This window comes from Rhodnius prolixus, unplaced genomic scaffold, assembly GCF_049639745.1.
Source record: "Rhodnius prolixus isolate KJV_2025 unplaced genomic scaffold, Rpr scaffold_5, whole genome shotgun sequence".
Classification (NCBI taxonomy): domain Eukaryota; kingdom Metazoa; phylum Arthropoda; class Insecta; order Hemiptera; family Reduviidae; genus Rhodnius; species Rhodnius prolixus.
The window spans coordinates 9,496,263-9,515,643 of NW_027411624.1; the positions used below are offsets into that span (position 1 = coordinate 9,496,263).

The 19,381-nt window shown below is 30.5% G+C and overlaps 1 protein-coding gene across 2 annotated transcripts; it reads right to left on the reverse strand.

The window, feature by feature from the left end:
* Nucleotides 1-265: 265 nt before the first annotated feature.
* Nucleotides 266-19,288, reverse strand: ndl (serine protease nudel). 2 transcript variants are annotated; one of them, XM_074135826.1, is made up of 23 exons: nucleotides 18,963-19,281; nucleotides 18,702-18,845; nucleotides 15,862-17,133; nucleotides 15,062-15,262; nucleotides 14,821-14,981; nucleotides 13,377-13,510; nucleotides 12,272-13,120; nucleotides 12,063-12,176; nucleotides 11,232-11,395; nucleotides 9,758-9,902; nucleotides 9,403-9,530; nucleotides 7,076-9,323; nucleotides 5,972-6,144; nucleotides 5,436-5,549; nucleotides 5,188-5,359; nucleotides 4,545-4,790; nucleotides 4,265-4,459; nucleotides 3,486-3,624; nucleotides 3,226-3,388; nucleotides 2,791-2,970; nucleotides 1,622-1,883; nucleotides 1,304-1,411; nucleotides 266-634 (listed from the first exon to the last, which is right to left on the reverse strand). In XM_074135826.1, the coding sequence occupies exons 1-23, from the start codon at nucleotides 19,024-19,026 to the stop codon at nucleotides 355-357; spliced, it is 7,656 nt and encodes a 2,551-aa protein (XP_073991927.1). In that variant the 5' UTR covers nucleotides 19,027-19,281; the 3' UTR covers nucleotides 266-354. The 2 variants fall into 2 exon arrangements, 1 of the variants encoding a protein (XP_073991927.1); XR_012460769.1 differs by lacking the exons at nucleotides 266-634; nucleotides 1,304-1,411 and adding an exon at nucleotides 2,584-2,681 and having other exon boundaries at nucleotides 1,748-1,883; nucleotides 18,963-19,288.
* Nucleotides 19,289-19,381: the final 93 nt, after the last annotated feature.

A 19,381-nucleotide genomic window follows, 5' to 3' on the forward strand; every position in this document is an offset into this window, starting at 1 on the left:
GACATTCTTAATTTTAGATTTATTAAAAGACAATATTTTATCAGACTCAAAAAAAAAATATAGATAGATTTCCGTATAATACGGCTAAAAAACCTCTCCACAGTAATAGCCAAATTCCCATAGTTTTGGCCCTGGAAAAGAAAAGCTATTCAAACGATTATTCCTTTACCTCAATTTACTAAAGTTAAGTTCTAAAATTTGTGTGTAATGAATTAATCAAAAATTTGTAACATTTTGGTAATCATTGAGGAAGGGATATTCCACACACATTAATTAGTACATTTATTAAAATTAAAAATATTTACATAATTTTTGAAACTCGACCTTTTTCGGCGGACTTTTATACAAAGTGTACTATTCACATTCAATGAATAAGGAATTACATGTACCATTTTTGAGTAAAACAAAAGGTCTGCTAGATCTAACTGTAAACTGTACATTCGGACTGAGTGTGACACTGCTAAATGGATCTAAAGTCATAATAGTTTTATTAAACAATTCATATCTGGCGTTTCTTACAGCTTGGTACCCTAGCGAGTTGCAGATTTCATTATTTACATCGGAATCCATCGGTGAAGGAAAACACACAGCGTACCATTGGCCATAACTCTGAACCATGAACCTTCCTTTATTTCTATTACAAAAAAATAAATAAATAATAATAACAACAATATATTCCTTACATTTTCTCTTTCTAGCAGCTTCCTATGGCTAACTTCCGGAGATGGACAGTGTTGTCTGTAAAGGAAGAACATTGTCCGAACGCCGATAGTGCACAGAAAAAAGCTTCGGGTGCCAATGAACTCACGATGTTGATGCAATTTAAATTAAAAATAATTAATAAAAGCATTTATATATCAATCATTTAATGAATATAAATTGCTCATATTAATTACTATAATGAGCAGTACATTTCATCTTATTGATGAAATTATAATGCCCACAATTTTTTTTGCAAGTATCAGGGAAGATTCGTTTTTCAATACAAAATTATTTCCCTTTCAATTTTCAAAAAAAAATTCTAAAAGAAATTTCAATTTCGTGTTCAAACGGGAAATCATTAATCAACTTTGATGTAAAGGAAGTCAGAGAGGCTCTTTTGGCCTTGGAATCTAATAGAAGAATCTATGATTTGGGCTAAAATAATCATTTCAATTACTTATCCGTTCAAGGTGAATTACAAATATCTTTGGACAAGATGTCTGAAATTTCAGGAAAAATCATTTACGAAAGGTGCTGAAACGAGGCACAGAGACATTTCAAAATACACTTTTAAAAAATGGCAATAACGAAAATGACTTACTCAGCTGACGCCTTGTAGACTATTCCCAAGCAGTAATGCTCGTCTTCTTCGTTTGGACAATCGGCATCTCCGTCGCAAAGAAACTCTTTAGGTATGCATTGATCAGATCTAAAAGATAATTTTTTTTCCATTTTTTAAGATAATCATTACATTAAAAGAGATGGATTAACTACGATGAATATATAAGATTAATAGTTTTTCAAACTCTGTAGACAAGAGTATGCCTACAATCGCAACCAAATTTTGTATTGTACTCTGCTTAACTTTTGTACTTTACAAAAATAATGTTTGGCGAAAAAATAAAATTGTTATACTAACTCTTCACAGATATAGTAGCGCTCTGTATCATTACAATCATATTTTTTCTCACATAACTCCCAGTTTTCATCCTCTTTTTGAAGGCAGTTCTGGTTACCGTCGCACAGATATTGAGGAAATGTAACATTCAGAAAATATGCGCATGAATTACTGCAAGCTTCAACTTCGTCGCTGAAGTCCTCACAATCATTATTTCCATCGCAATATTGCTTTAATGGAAGGCATTCACCAGATCTGCATCGAAACATATTTGGACCACAAGCTGTAAAAATAAATAAACAAATGTTTATCCTTACAAAAACATTGAATAAAAACGCTTTTAGTTGCCTCAAGCTGACTCCTTATTGCAGCCCATAACTTTATTAAGAGCATGTCCATTCTCAAAGCTCTTTTGTCAAAACTAACTTAAAGAAGGTGAAAACATTGATTTTTTTTTCATCAAATCTAAATACCTAATTTAAAAAATACAAGAGAATATGTTATATTTAGCACAAGGGTATAGTGCTCCTGTAAATGAATTTGTAATTCATTTACAAATAACAAATTGGTAAATAGTTAAGGAAGGAAAGCCGTATGTTAAAAACAATTAACCTACGTGCTTTCTTCCAGACGTCAGTGTAAAAACCTTTACCCCAATTTTACCTAAGAAATTAGAAAGTACATTCTTTGATAATTTTCATCTGCACATAACATTTCTATTTTATAAATAGGAAAATTTTTAAGATAGTACTTAAAAACTTATCTATATACCTATATATTTACCATTGGTATTATATATAGCTATATCCAATAAAAAAAAACATTGGTTCACATGAAGTCATAATACAGCTATTACAGAGCAGTAATCCACTTCCTTTTAATATCTATGAAATTAATAATCTTATCTTTTGTTTTTTTTTCAGCTTTTATAGCTGACTATGGCTTCGGCACCATAAAGAAAATAATAAATTGTGAAAAAGAACCTATAAATTTTCTTTGATTTCAGATGTTTAGTAGATATCAACATTCCGTAATTCTTCTTTGATTTCACTTATTTTCAGTTAAGCACCATGCACGGTATCTTTAAAAATTTCAACAAATAGTTGAATCAAATATTTGAGATTAAAAAGTTCACATATATCGAGTAGCAATGCAATGCTCCAATAAGAAAAACTAAGAAATTTACTTACTGCAATTATTGTGCTCTCTACAATAATTGTTTTTCATATTTTTCACAAATTCTGTTTCATCGCTGCCATCAGAACAATGCTGTACACCATCATAGATGAATTGCCACTCTAAGCAGTTACCTTGAGGGCATCTCTTTGTTTCACATGCAGGAATGTCATATTTACGAACACTTGCAGAGCCTCAAAATAAATAATATAATTAAGTTAAAAAATTTAAAATTAATAATAATTTGATGGATAGAACTTTTCGCCATATACCAAATACAGTTGAGATTAGCCAACTGTAAAAAGAAAGTTACAGACTAATCATAATTTTTACCATTAAACTAAAATATTTGCAAATGTAATACAAAATGAAAATTTACACGACAGCAGTAGTAACAGTAAGGGAAAATATAAAAATAATGAATGAAAATAGAATCCGAACCAACTTACTTATAATTGCCATTACTTCCTCATTTTTTGTAGATAAGTCCTGGAATTTAACAAAACAGTCCTTAAAGCAAAATGCATCTTTTTCATTGAACACTGCGGCCAAATAAGCTCCATAATTGGAATGACAAACAACTTGTCCGTTCGCTTCCTCAATTTTATCTTCCTAAATTGATTTCAAATAGAAAGTCAAACATGACTTTACAAAAACATTATAGTAACCAAGAATTTATTCTTCAAAAGAATTTTATCATCGTACTTACCCAACAATATTTTGGTATTGTGATAGTTCTAAAACATCTTTTATCCTGTTCACAATTTTTTTTATCTTCTTTTAATGGTATATAAGTAATAACTTTGCTATTCAATATTATGGCTTCACAATATTCATTAGTGTTACTCCTGAAATATTTTAATCATAACCTTTTACTGAATTCATAGCCCTTTCCTAAATATGGTGCAGAAAACTGGAATTGAAACATTTCTACTAATATCTAATTTGTGATTTCACGTTTGTTTTGACATCTGAATATCACTTCAAATCAAACGGTTACGACGATGTAGCAAAACAGATTACTCTAAAAATTTATAATACACTGATGAAGGCAATAAATTTGCCGAAACGTCGGTATAAAAAAAGAAATTTATCCACAAAATTGACCGCTCGTCAAAATTCCCGAGGATAATCTATTAACAAAATAGATTTGGTAAAAAAACCAACCATAAAAAAAAAAATCCATTATTAGTGTTTGAAAATAGCCCTTGGAAAGCCAAAACGTTGGTTGCAAAATAATTAATGAAAACTGAATGAAATCAAGTATTACAAGATTTTTGGTCTGAAAATAAAAATACAACTTCTTGATGTTTATTTCTTTCGTCAAGGGAGATTAGTTTTTGGATTATACATTTTTGGACTTTAATGTTACCCATACATTTTTGTAGATTCATTTCAATTTTTATAGTTATTTCTAAATTTTTACCTAACAGGTTGCTAATAATTATTTATGGGATTATCTAACTACCCAATATAAAGTAGACCTACCAATTATTAATTCCAATCGGTATAACATTATGATTTAACTTCACCGACGCATTCAGATGAAGTAAAGTTATTAATGAATTAGGAACAGCAGTTGCATTATTAATTGCTATATGCTGTTCATATGGGCCTACTATATTATTGTCCAATTTTCCATTTGCCATGCCTAAAGAAACACTGATGTATACTTCTTCAACACTAAAATTAAAACAGAAATAATAATCATTATTCAACTACTGTAAATAAAACTATTAATCATTAATTTTTAAATATAAAAAATTACTTAATATTAATTAATGAAGCTGAGCTGACGATTACCCAAGAATCTGTCAACAATACGCCTAAAGTCTTTAATTTGCCTTCAATATTTACTCTCGTTAACCACGGTGTAGTTCTTTCTAAAGTGTAAGAACACTGTAGGAACAGTCCTCTACATTGAGACCCAGAAGAATTGCTAAGAAATGTGTTTGAAGAAATTTTGGTAAATTTGGAATTTACAATCTCAATGACACTATAATTCGTTGCTTCGCTATAACAAAATAATCAAAATAACATGGAGATGAAGTAAAATATTTAAATAAAAAAATGAATCAAACATGAGTCTATTTTCAAAAATATTGTCAACATTTAAAATAATAATAATAATTTATTATTATATAAATATCCTAACAGGATTAAACTGTTGAGAAATGAGCTACTGTTTCTTCTTTTAAAGAATTCTGTATGCAGAACTCTGAATATTGATAGTACAAAGGTCTCTAAAGGTGAAAGTATTTCAAAGAGAAGTATTAAGGAAATAGCTTTTATTGGAAATTCTGCAAACCATTAAGCTGAGTACGAATGTTTAAAAAACGTTTCTAATTTGTGGTTATTAGAAATATTATTATAACAATCTAATGTACACTGCGACATATTTAAAGAAATACCTGAATCCCAATTTTCTGCAGATCTTCAATGCTTCAGAAAATATTTTCATTTCATTATTTAAACAAAACGTCTGCCATTGGTTATTTTGAAAATATACAGCCATTCCTTTATTCAGTAATTGTGGTCTTCCACCTCGATCTAACTGTAAACTTTTTCCAACACTTAGGGCAACTAAATAATATCAAATAAGCATTAAATTGAATTATTCTTAGACGTGCAAATATATACTTATATCAAAATTACTCACAACAATCCATTTCATCTTCATTAAAAGCACAACTGGAAATTCCATCGCATCGATTAGTAATAGGTACACAGGTTTCACTTTTTCCACAGTAGAACTGATCAGCTTGGCAGTGTTCTATTTGAAGTTCAATGAATTATAAGCTTATCTTCTATATATTGTGTAATTAATAAATATTTTATATTTATCGAAAGACAAATAGGCCAAAACATTCTACGAAAAATCCGCTACTTACGGGCTTACTTTGAAAAATTACTTTTTGAAATTAATTCGCTTGAATTATGCTTTCTAAGATGAGATTTTGGAGTACAGCTTGCAGACTGGGGCTTTCATAGAAAAATAAGAGACTCTTAATGGCTGAAGCAAATGCACCCCAAAATTTTCCTAGTTACGTTAAATGTTTCCAATATGATTTTCGACGATTAAAACATAGATTTTTAAAAAGATATGTCTTTCTTAAAACACAAAAGCTTGAGAATTTTCATAAGATCTCCATTATAATGAATAAAACAAAAATTATAAATTAAAATACCACTTACTTGGACAATTATGTTCATCAGTTCCATCTGCGCAATCAATAATTGAATTACAAATCTTTTTTGGCAGAACATTAGAAAGTTTATTACCGCAGGTACAATTTTGTTCATCACTTCCGTCTTTGCAGTCTAAGACTCCATCGCAATGCTGAGATTTTATAATTCTTTGTTTGAAACTAAATTAAAAAGAAGAAATTGTACATATTTTGAAAAATTAATAAAATTAATTAAATAAAAATATTTTAAGAACAGGTCTTCTCTTATTGCTAATTTCTTAATTTATTTAGACAATTTTGTTACAAGTTCGGTATTTCATTACTCTCTTTCGGGTCCATATGTTTTATCATAAAAGAAAGCTTGATATTAGCTTTCTCAGAACTCAATTAAAATTAATTTGACAATTTTCTAATATGAAGCTATTTAGCTTTTTATAAAGCTGAGGAGTAAGTGCATCTACTGATTGATTTTTTTTTCTCTTTTATATTTTCAATCAAACTGCTTTTGTGGATTTAAGCGAATAAGGTGATGACTATATATTTTTTTAAAATTATGTCTTCTTCATTTTGGTTGTACATTAAATAACGAGAAGAATCTCTAACTGTGATGTTCCTTCGAGAGATAAAATTTACCAATTTGAAATTTCAAATGTTCAAATAGGAGCACTACCCCAATTTAAGTTTCATTAATTTTAAAAATAAGTGTTAAGCTTTGCCCAAAAGTTTAAGGAACACCATAGAGAAAATTTTAAGAATAGTTAGGTACCATTTTTACTAGTGAGGGAAACAATACCTCTAGGATTGTAAGAGAAATTGCTTTCTAGATCCTAAATCAGATTCAAAATGAGCTAAGTGGGTAGGAGCTGGATTAAGGCCGACAATCCAAATTTCAATTGGGCGATGTTAGACTCTAAGTTCATGATAACCTTTGCGGAACTGTGGAATTTTAAATAACTATCAAAAACTCACGTTTCCAAAATTTAATTGCAGTAACGCTTTTTACAACAGTTGAAGAAACTAAATAATAATCATAATCATAAAATCTAAAATAACGAAACAAATAAAAGAAAATGAAGGAGCATCAGAATTTTTTTTTAATTGTATAACTCACCTTGCACATTCAAATAGTTCAGTAATATCCATTCTTTGGGTTTGTGAAATGGTATATTGATTAAAATTGAATGGCTCACTTTTATTTAAGTTTAAAGAAATAGAGTTAGGTGCTTCGGTTGTCTTAAGAGAGGCAATCTTTGAAAACTGAGTAGAATCCGTAGCTACTTTTTTTGTAGTTGTGGTCGCGATATTTGTTTCTGAATCAAGCATGCTTTGCGTGTAACTCTCAGTAGGATTTATAAGATTTCCAGAAAAAGATTTCGAAGAAGTTTTATTTGTAACTGTTGATTCGTTAAGCAATTCTTTATGATTCATGTTATCATACCTCGTAAATGTTGTACCACTAATTGACGCATTTTCAAGAGTTTGCATTTTTTTATTTTCTTTTATAATAATTTGGTTCAATTCAGTAGTACGATCATTGATTTCTATCTCATCCAAAGTAGTGATAGATTCTTCTAATTTATTTGTAGATGGTTCAGTAACTTCTTGAAATGAATTTATACCAACTTCATACTTCACCTCTTCTGTGCTGATTGGATAATAATCTTGTAACAAAGTTGAGTTCAATGCCATCGTAACACTGTTAGATATTCTATTTTCTTGCATCTCCGAGGTATTATTATCTGCGACAGTTATTGAAGTTAAAGCAGGTGTAGTTTCTTTTCCTTTTTCATGCAGTACTAAAGTATTTATGCCTGAATTAAAAGTACTCCCTGTGGTAACTTCAATATCTTCTTGATCATTTCCAGGTAAATATTTAGTTGAACCAATGTGCAAAATCTCATTTTCTTCAACAGTACTTTTACTTATTTCAAAAATGTTACTATCTGAATCGAGAGTTGAAATACCAGAAAGAGTATACTCCGTCTCTGATTTCCAAGCTGAAGTTGATGTTTCAGCAGCAGAGAGAACAGTATAAGTCTTATTCCCAATTTGATCTGAAGTACTCTTCGTGTCTGTCGTATTTCTATTCAATTTTGAAATTTCGGAGAAATTTTTTTGCTGTTCTGAATGTGAAGCATCTTCCATGGAAGCAGTGGATGCTCTAGATTCTTTATTTTCTTCATTTGAATCATTATCTTCTTGTAACTTTTTACTACCTAAATTTTTCATTGAATCTGTTGTAGTACTATTAATTTCTTCATTAACAGTGCCCACAAATTCATCAAAACTATCACTGATATTTAAATTTGGAAGTAAATCCCGATCAGGCTTATTAGACATTAATTTCTCGATATTAATGTTCTTTACCACATTACTACTCTTAGCTACAGAAGCATTCATTGGTAAGCCATAATACTTTGCAGTAAGATTTTGGAAATAATTTGATTTAATAGTAATTAATGAAATATTTTCTGCAGATTGTTCATCGCTGGTCAATACTTCAATATTTAAAACTTTATTTTTAGGAGTCTGTGTGTAGGACTTAGTATCGCCAGGAAATGTTTCACTTTTAAACAACTCTTTGTCAAAAGTGTTATTTACGTCGAATATAGAGTATTCCTCAATTTTATTTCTAGGCCTTGTCTGGTAGTTGAAGTTTTCATCTTCAATTATTTCATGAGTGCTAGCTGAATATTCATATATATCTGAATCTGTAGAAGTGAATGTTGTAACATTTACAGGAAATCTCTCATTAGTTTCTTTACTACCAATGAATTCCAGTAATAAGGATTTCTCATTAGAAGTCCTAACAAGTTCTCTGGATAATGAATTATTATCGGGTAATTCATTCGTTAAACTTTCTTCAAGAAAAGTAGTTTCTTTAGAATCGAGATTGCTGACGATTTCTGATTCGGAACTATTTGAAAAAAGATATTCGCTGCTTTTAGAAAATGTTTCATTGTCTTTTAAGTCCTCGATATACTCAATGATCAAAGATTTCTCAAGTGGCTGAGAAGCATTATTGATAAGATTCTGACCTTGCGGGATACTATAGTTTCCCAACTGAACTGTAACGTAATCAACACTTTTTAAGGTTGAAGTACTTAGTTCATTACTAGTCTCTAAATTGCTCGGATTAATCTTATTAGGGCTGTCTTCATCAATTACTGCAGCACGGTTTTCATCTTTCTCGCTTCTTTCAACAAAAAAAGATTTAGCTTTACAAACAAGTTCATCATCGCCCTTTAAACAATTCAACACCCCGTTACATTTTTTATTGCTTGGTATACACTTTCCACCCTGGCATTGCAAGCCAGGACATTCTTGCCTAGGCGGCATGCCTATTGATTTCTCATTTTCTGTAAGAAGTTAATTATTTCCAATTAATCAAAATTTATTATTGCTTTTAAATAGATAAGTAAACAAATCTGCTCTTACCTAAGCAAGTATTTATCCAATCCAAATAAAGCGCAACTCTAGTATAGACTCCAGGTTCATTGAATCTTGCACATCCTTTACCATGGCTCACAATTCCAGCAAGATACCAGTGATCATTTTTGTCCAATCTGAAATAATAAAATATCTTTAAAGATAAATAAAATCTTTTTAGATCAGAGACTTTTTTCAATCTAATCCAAATCATATTCTGACTATAAGAAGTTATAAGAGAGAAATTCTAACTAGAATATTCTCACAACTTAATGAAACTATGGAAAGTTCGAGAGCCATGTTTCTTGAACAGGAAGAAATATTTTTAAAGAGTAATACTTATAGAAATACTATGGATTCTTACTTGCAGAGTAAAGGCCCTCCACTATCTCCTTGGCATGTATCTTTACCTCCTTCATGGTAACCGGCACAGATATCACCGCTGGCTCTATCCCTGTGGTACTTACAATTAGTTTGTACTGGTATTTCAACATCATGCAAGTGATCAGCTGGAAATAAACACATATGTATTATGTGCACACATGAAACAGTGTAAACAGTAAATAAATGCTTGACATGATAACTGTATCTGTTATGAGTAAAATTTAGACATCCTTTTAAATTGTGAAGTTCAGTCAAAGTAAAAACCAAAATGAATTATAGCCAATATTTTGAAATGAATTAACTTTCCCTTTTCAAAATAATGAGGTTTGCTGAATTAAAAAAAAAAAAATGTATAGCTGACGTCGTTTCGAATTATATGATGTATTTTCTAGACTAAAAAAAATTAAAATGACTTACCTTGTAATAAAAAAAATAAGTAAATTTTAATCTTATAAAAGGTAATACTTTTGGTCACTAGAAAGAAATAATAATAAAACATTGCTAACCTACTTATATATAGTATATACTTTTATATTTTTGTTTTGTATCTAAAGCAATTAAAGGACACTATCTCAGACGGAATCTTAATCAATAAATCATTTTGGTTTTACTATTTCAGTTAATGAACATTTCTTTAACGATTTTTAACGAATTTTAGGTAACTAAAGTTATAATGGAAACCGTTGCAAATTACATGAAATAGTTGTTGACAATTTTGTAAAGTCGTACTTCTTTAACAGATTTTCTAAGAACGTTGAATTCTAACAATGGTAACGATCATTAATTCTATTTACGTGATGAAACCGCTCGTTGTATTGAAGAAGTCGCACTTAGGAGGGATGCTTTGCAAATCCCAGAGATTTTCCCAAAAATATATTGCCCTGTGAATGGGTTTCAAATTTAAGTGATAGGTCAATTTAGTAAATTTCACATCATTGCAGTGCTTCAGAAAGAAGTGCTTAGAAGAATCTAAGAGTAAAAAAATTCTATCTAATCAAAAATTCTAAGAATCTAAGAAAGAAAAAAAAAAGGGTTAACATTCACGACCTGTTTCTCAAATACTCAAGCTTCATTTCCCTCGTACGTTTAATTCAAATTCCGAATGTTTACTTCTCATTAAGCCTGTATAGTTTGTGAAAACGTACATTAAACAAAAATAACACTATTTTAAAATAAAAGTAACTTGTCCATGTGTATCTTCACTACATCGATGCTAAAATATAAATCACTGGCCAGTTTTGAGCAAATCTATGAAAAACAGGAAAATCCTATCAGTGAAGTGATAAGGGAAAATTTAACATCGCATTCCTTCTTCCACTAGTAAAGAAAGTAAATAAAGAAATAAATAACTTGGGGCCAAGATGGCGAGCCCAGTATGAAGTCTTACATCGACAGAGCATGTGGACGGTTTACATATATAATTAAATTAAATATATAAAATAATATATACATACGATCAATGCCGTGTTCGTAGGTAGCGCCCCAACCTACAGCAGTACATTTTGTACCTGGTCTTGGTACAAGTGGATCATCTGTTAGACAAATCGGTAATACCCAACGGTTGTAAATGAATCCTTTATCAACCTTTAATAATGCTATATCATTACTGAAATCTGTCCTGTTTGAACAAAGATAAACTGGATTGTAGAAATTTAAAAAAAAATAAAAACGTTTCATGTAAAACAAATACACTTTTCTATCTATACTGGTTGGGGATCGCAGCGGAAAACGGTCACAGCTCTTTTCCTATCAATTTGTTTTATTCTCCCATTGGATGATTTTTAGCGTTCGTCCATGTTCGGATACAAGAGTAGAAGGGTTTACAACAAGAAAGTTTACAACTTTTTAAACCTTTTTCTGTCAACTTATTACTAAACAACATTTTGATCGATATTAGGTATAGTAACGATGACCCAAGTCCAATTTCTGTTGTTTAGTAAAAGTATCTATTGAAAATTAGTTCAACAGTAAAATAATTAGACAGAAAAAATAGTGTTGAAATGAGAAGGAAAAAAGAAATGTGAAACCAAACAATTTTACAGGCCTGCGTCTGAAAATGCCCTACTTCATTCACTAGTAGTGCTCATCTGAATTTTTCTTTAACCCTCTTTTTCCTAAGATAATATCACTTTTAATGTCTCAGAAATTTTTTTTTCTTAAAAAAATAAAAAATATCGGATTCTAGTACTACTAAAAAATAGCAGTAATGCTTAACATTTATTAAAACAATTATATCATTAAATTAAATCATTTCCAACACTTATACCAGTTAATTAATTTCTTACTTATCGTATCCTTTATGCATTATTATTTTAACTACTTTTCGAATTTGTTCTTGTGGTGAAAATGAAAATCTTCTCAACATCCCAGCACTAGCTTCAAAATAATGATTCTCAAAGCTATAATCAGAGAAAAAAACTAAATTAAAATAAATAAAAAAACTCTGTTTATATATAATAAAAATAGCAAATGATTTATGAAATTTTAGAATTACCCAACAATACAATGAGCAGCCGTAATAATAGTGGTTTGCGAAAGAATGACTCCACCACAATGGAAGACACCATCCTTGAACAAGGCGATCAACCAGGGCCAAGCTCCTGGCTTACTTTTAGTACCGCCGACAATTCTTCCACTTACATCGTCTCTAATTTTTCTAAATGTAATACTATCTTCGTAACCAGTTGTAGCCTTTCGTTTTTTACGTACATTTGATTTATAAGAAGGTGAATATTCACCTTGCGAAGAATACTTTGGTTGTTGACTATTTTCATTTATTAGAAAAATTTCATTCACTTTCTTTATCTGTTGTTGTTGATTTTGATTGTAGTAGCCCATAAAGGGCTGCAAAAGTGCTCCCCACCATCTTTTATATAGATCTGTGTTTTCAATGTTTGGATCTGCTTTTGGAAATAAATTCGAACGACCTGTCTGACCATTATCAGTCTGTCTTTGGTACTGACTTTGGCTTCGGTATTCATATTTAGGATCAACTGCGCTTATATAAATATTAGGATAATTTCCATGATACTTATAAGGATGATAATTACTGTTGCTTTCATGATTTGTCTTACATATTTGAAGATAATTTTGACCATTAAAGGAAACTAATTCTGCTAGATTATTTCTCTCTGCATTGTTGTATCTCTTGAAACGGCCTATTAATTCTTCATCCAAACGATTCGTCAGTACTCTAATGCCACATTTAATCTGCTTGCAACTTACCCATGTGGTTAAACCATAAGGGCATTTGTTAAGGAACGTGGTCCTGCCGTTGCCATCGATACCAATATATGGTCCACTATAAGTTGCTGGAAGTGGTTCGAGGCGAATCTCACTTTTCCTAAAATAAAAGAGAATAATCAAGATCGCTAAAAAAAAAAAACACAAGAATTGTTGCGACCAGAAATACTATTAACAAGTACCAGAAATACTATTAACAAGTAAAACAGAAAGAAGAGAAAATAAAAAAGTATACATATATAAGAAATCTTAGCATGCTCATCGCCTTTTGTTGTCCCTTCGCTAATTACGAAACTACTGTTACTACATTCATAAACTACTTTCACTACTTGATTTTTGAAATCAAAAAATCTTACGAATTGAATTTTCCAAATTCAGAATCACATCCTTCCTGTCCCCATATGTGAAAAATTTCATGAGCACACACAGGATGCCATTTTCCTTTCCAATTCCTGTGTAAGTATCCTTCACCATATGATACAACTGTACTCTGAAAAAAAAGTTTTCTCTCATTACAAACAGTCAATAATTCTACCAAGTAACAGGAGCTGATAGAGGTTCCTAGCAAAGAATCGAATGCTAGGGAGATTAGTGACCATTATAAATATTGTAACCATGGCATTTTAACAAAGATTCATCACTGAAAAATGAAAACTTTGTGAATTGCTTTACTAATAGAACCTCTCTCATATTTAATAACTTTTTTAATTTAATTTAATTATTTAATAACTTCTTACAAATAGAATAGTTGACAGTAAATATATGACTTTTTAAGGAAGATTATACATCTATAGCAAGTCAAAATTTCAAATTCAATTTGAAATTGTTTTAAATTTCAATTTAATAAAAGGACCTAGTCTTGCAAGAAATTTCAAGAATAGTCTGCTACTAGAGAATGCTCATGCACTGAAAAGAACCCCAGCAGTAACTTGCAGGCACAAGATCGAAAAAAAATTCGTCAATAATAAACGTGCCAAAAGATTTTTTTTATCTAACGCAACTAAGCAACTTTTTTAATTATTGGCAACTTAACCATTTCGTTTCTGGCATCCAGTATCATATGTGCATATGTGAGCTTAATAGGAATCTAGTTCAATGGATATTAGTTAGCATTTATGCATTATAATGTGTCATTATTAAAATATGGTAAATAGCATTCCGCAAAATGCCAATAATGGGTGTGTAAGTTCCAATAAACTGGTACAGATTTTTTTTTCTACGGCTGACGTTGGTAAAACTCACCGAGCGCCTTTTTTTTTAGTATGGAACCCATGTTTTTGTGGGTTACAAGTTGACAAAATATAAGCATATTGAAAAGGTACTAAATTATAAACTGCCTACATATGTGCATTGAAAGTCTAAGTCAAATTCCTTTATTCTCCATTACCACTAACCGAAAAGTGAAAGTAAACAGATATAGTTTTGACAAACAAAAGTGTAAGCTAGTAAATTTCACAATTCATCAACAAAAAATTGGAACATATTATGGCATAATAGAAGAGCAATTCCAGCCAAATCATTAATGAAATTTGGGACAGTAGTTTTCGTAAACTCCTACCATCGTTTCATATACTGCATTTGCCACATAGGATTGTCAGAAAGCGAAAGTAAAGCTGCAATTCTACTGGCAGAAGAGCGTTATACAGAAATCTGCATTGCTGGTCATTGTTAACATTGTCCAAAAAGTTTGAAGCTATAATTTTCAAGTCACTTTTGAATGCCCGAATAGTTAAGATCACGAAAAGTTTTTCTGTTAGAAACAATAACAGAGATATAATAATAATATAGTAGATTTCTTACCAAATGCTGACCAACATAATTAGTTATTATGGAACAATCAAGTTCATCTTTTCCATTGGGGCAGTTTTTAATTCCATCACACCTTTTAAGTACGTGCACACAAGTCACTGTAGGTTCATCTCCTTTCCAATCGTCACAGCTAAATGTAGCTTTAGGGCATGCTTTTAGAAAAGGAGAATAAGATGTTTGCAAACTCATTTATTAAAATAATATAACTAAAATTATAAAACAATGGCCTTACCAAAACATTCCTGTTCATCTTCCCCATCTGGACAATCGAAATACCCATCGCAGAATTTATCTTTATTAATGCGATATTTACAAGGGCAATGTATTTCATCGCTAAGATCTGGACAATGTACTGTACCATCGCACCAATTATTGTAAGGTATACAAGTTACACTATCTCTACACACAATTTCTCCATATTCGCATATATCCTCTGCAAAGTATTAAAACTAATTATTATTATGTATTTATTTTAAAGCTCCTAAGCGGCATATAAAAATATCTATATATATTAATAATAATAAAGATGATAAAACACCAAAAATTTACACAAATTATTGCATACGAGAACGTAAATTTATTTATATTATTCTTGCAGTTTTTAAGAGAAAATATTGCCATAAATATTTTTGAAAGCTAAGTTTCATCCAAAAACAGTGAAACGGAAAATACTTTTTTTTCATCTCTGCGGTTTTTTAGAACAAGGCAGATGATTTTCTATTATCTCAAGTGAACTTCACTGTAATCACAATCTATACCTCATATTATTAATACTATATTATCAAACCAAGGCCCCATACAAATTAAATCAAGCTAGGAGAAGTTGTAGTAATTGAACAATATTTCAATTAAGATTTTTTGCTTAAACTAATTTAAATCAGTGAAAATCTTGTATAAAGTTGAAACACCAATCCGAACACTTTTTAGTTCTCAGGGAACCAACTCCAATTCGGAAGTCTGCACGATTTGTAATGCTTTGTCTTACAGAGACTAAGTAAAAGAATTAAATAATAGATAACGATTCTCACTTACCTCTCATCATTTTCTCATATATGATACTAGTATTTTTATGGTAGTCTATCTTTTTCACTTTGACTGTTAATTCTTGATCATTAACCTCTTTAGAGTCACTTCTTTGTATAATTTCGGAAACACCTTCCACTGTTGGGAATTTGTAGACTTGTGTCGGTGCATTTGGTAAGGGTACGTAAGTACAGTATATGTTACGGTTATATTGCTGTGGCAAGGCGACAATCGGCTGAACATTACTGGTAACTAATGGATAGTTAATCGGCATTGGCGGGTACAAAAACGGTTGTTTAAAGACTTGCGTGGTACTTGGTATATTTTGCAGTGAAATAACCCCAGTTTGGGTATTGTATATAGGATAGATTGGTGAATACTGACCCTGGGCGTAGTATGGCTGTGAGTTAGCTGGTGTAATAATTGGTGCTCCGCCTAGTGTTGGAAAGTAGTAAGGATTCTGCGATGAAATTGCCGTGGGTACATGGAGAAACCGTTGATGTTTCCCAGTCTCAGTGGACCACGATTGCTGGGAATCTCTAGCCCCTTGTAACATTTGATAATACAAATTATCAGGCAGATTTTCTTGAATCAAAGGAAAATTTGGTTTTGTTAGAGTCTGATCATATGGTGCGCATACAATCATGTTCTGTACAGTGGGACCTAATTTTGTGGGGGATATATAACAGATTTTTTGCACTCTTTCCGGTAACGATACAGTTAATTGATGTCCTGTTTTCAGAGCTTCTCCCGGTGCTGTAATTAACGTACCATCACCTAAGGGCATACTTCCTCCTGGGCCAGTAGGCGGCAGATATCCAAGCTCAGTGCCATTTAAAGAAGGTTTAACATATTGTAGATTAACATTTGAAGAAGAATATTCATTATCATTAGACGTAAATAAATTATTCTTTTCTTTTTCTTCCACAATATCGTTTCTCTTATTAATTTCATTTTCAATAAATAAGTTTCCAGCAGTTTGAAGTGCCTTTTGTTTAAATAAATCCGTATATTCATTTTTATTAATACATTTATAAATTAATTCTTCAATTTCGTTTCTAAAATTACGAAATTCTTCATATAATTTCGTACCTGTCTCTAATTTAATCAAAATTTCCCTAATTTTGGCACATTCATTTTTACAGGACTCGAATGATTCTAATTTGGAAATAATTTGATTAGAATTATTTTGCAATACTGGTAGTAAATCTCTTTTCCATCTACGAAATATAACATTATAATTTGAAGGTGAAGAAGATAAATTATTAGCTTCTCCGTCACCTAAACGAAAAGGAAAAATTCTCAAGTAGTAAATTTATTTTTTTTTAACTAAATAGATAAGAAAATATTAGCAATTGCACATTTTCACTAAAATTAACATTATTTGAGAAAAGGTAATTGTTTTAATAATGATAAAAATAACAGTACACAGCAAGAAGCGTCAATAATTCAATTGAAATCAAACTTGATAAATTACAGACAATCTTTACAGGGAGTCAAAAAGCTCTAAACTTTTCCAAATATTTCAAAGCTGATCTATTCGAATAACATGAGTCTCAAGATTAATTAATCTGAGCATGAAAGTATCTAATTCTTTTGTTAATGGAGTTTTAAGTTAGCAGTGCTCTTCAAGAGCTTTTGTGGCAAATAAAATATAAAACAAAATGTCCTATGAATTCGACAAGAGATAGAGGAAGTTAATTGTAGTATAAAACAGATACAAAGTTGAAGTCAAATCTTCTACAATAAACTATTAGACTGCCCCTAATGATGGATGAAACCTGTAGTGATACAAAAACATGCGTGCTACGCCAAATGAAATCTGCGATATAACTTTTTGCACCTAATGGATTTCGTTTTTAGCTAACATTTTTACAATCTACAATGGATGCTGGAAAATTTAACATACGGGAGTGAACAATTATCACGATTAAAAATCTTCCCAAGATCCTACAAAACAAAAAACTATTGTTTATCTATTGTCAAGTACATACTTTGTTTCCCCTAAATATTACTTCTTTGAAAATGAGGTTAGCCCCGCAGTCCTGGTTAATACCGTTGATTATGATATCGAAATAACATTTAATTTTCTTTAATATTTGTGTAATGGAAACAGGCTGATCCATTAGTTTTTTTGAAGAATTTTATGGCCTGAAACTAAGTCTTTGTCAGTTGTTATTACATTCTGAAGCCTTTATTTTTTTTAAATTGAGAAGCTTTAATGCCATTACTGGCCACAGGGCTTCTTGATATTACCGCTTTAGATGACTTCCATGTAGTCAGGGTGCAGAAGAGGTTTGGAATTACTACTATATAAAAAATTTTCACTTAAGTGATCGTTAGTTTTAACGCTCTCAGGTATGAGCATTGTAGTAGACACGAAGAATATATGAACGTCCGTGGAACCTCAACACCGAAAAATGCAGAAGAGATTCTTGAAGTCGACTGGAAAGTATATGGATACTGTAAAATAATGCTATTTGCATCATTAATAACTAATAATCTGCTATTTAGCGATGTGAATTGATCAACATATAATTATAGTAAGATAATCTGCACTAAAAGTTCACCTTAGGACTGCAAGTTAAAAGCAACTGTTCAGAGTCAGTGCTATCGTGAGATAACAGAGAATAGAATCTAGCTAGGAGGAAAGTACTTGAGGAAATAGGCAACAATGTTTATATTTAGTATCACGCCCAAGTTGAAGAAAATTATCAAATATTTGAAAAAGTTTAATAATTTTTCATTAACTCATTAGTTTCGAGATATGGAGAAAATTGTGCAATTGCAATTTGTTATTTTCTTGATCCACTTAATGTTAACATCTATTAATTAATTCAATAAATTACCTTCTCTACAAGTAATCATTATAAATGCATATACAGCTATTACAACAAAAGCTGACAGGGCAAGTATTTTAATTATGGGAGAAACAGCAAATTTTTGTCGACTAGGCTGTTGAAAATCATTTATATTAACTATCCCACGATTATCTAAAAATAATAAATATAGTTTTTTAAAGTTTTAAAGTAAATTTTTTGTTTATATGACCGTTATTACGGATAATGAGAATTATAGCAATAGAGAGAAAGAAAATGAATTGTACTCACCACTATAAAAAGTCAGTTTCATAATTTCTGAAAAATAACTCATTTTTCTAGTTTTAGGCTTCATAATTTTGACTAATTACTTTAAATAAAAATTAAGAATTTAGGTTTTTCAACAATAATAAATAAAACTAGATTAACTTAATAAGTTGACCATAGTGAAACTATAATTTTTTGTTTTTCTTTTATCAAACTGGAACATGATTAATTTCTTTTTTTTATGATTTTAAAGTTTACATTACATACACAATATTATTAATGAAAGAATAAAATGTAAACCAATACCGCCTAATAAGAAAAAATTCCCCCCCTTATGAGGATTATAGACGAAGTAGAGGAGGGAGATATTAAAACATGTAACAGTAGAACCTTCTGTTAACAAGCTCAGCAGAGAAATACGCTGGAATTCAATACAGAAATAA

What these genes read in the sequence shown, in the direction of transcription:
- ndl (XM_074135826.1), bottom strand. Translation starts at nt 19,026, where the DNA reads ATGAAGCCTAAAACTAGAAAAATGAGTTATTTTTCAGAAATTATGAAA. An exon ending in ATTATGTTGGTCAGCATTTG is followed by an intron (nt 13,511 to 14,820) that starts GTAAGAAATCTA and finishes CTTTTTTTTCAG; the next exon opens with AGTACAGTTGTATCATATGG. An exon ending in GCTTCATTAATTAATATTAA is followed by an intron (nt 4,460 to 4,544) that starts GTAATTTTTTAT and finishes TTTTAATTTTAG; the next exon opens with TGTTGAAGAAGTATACATCA.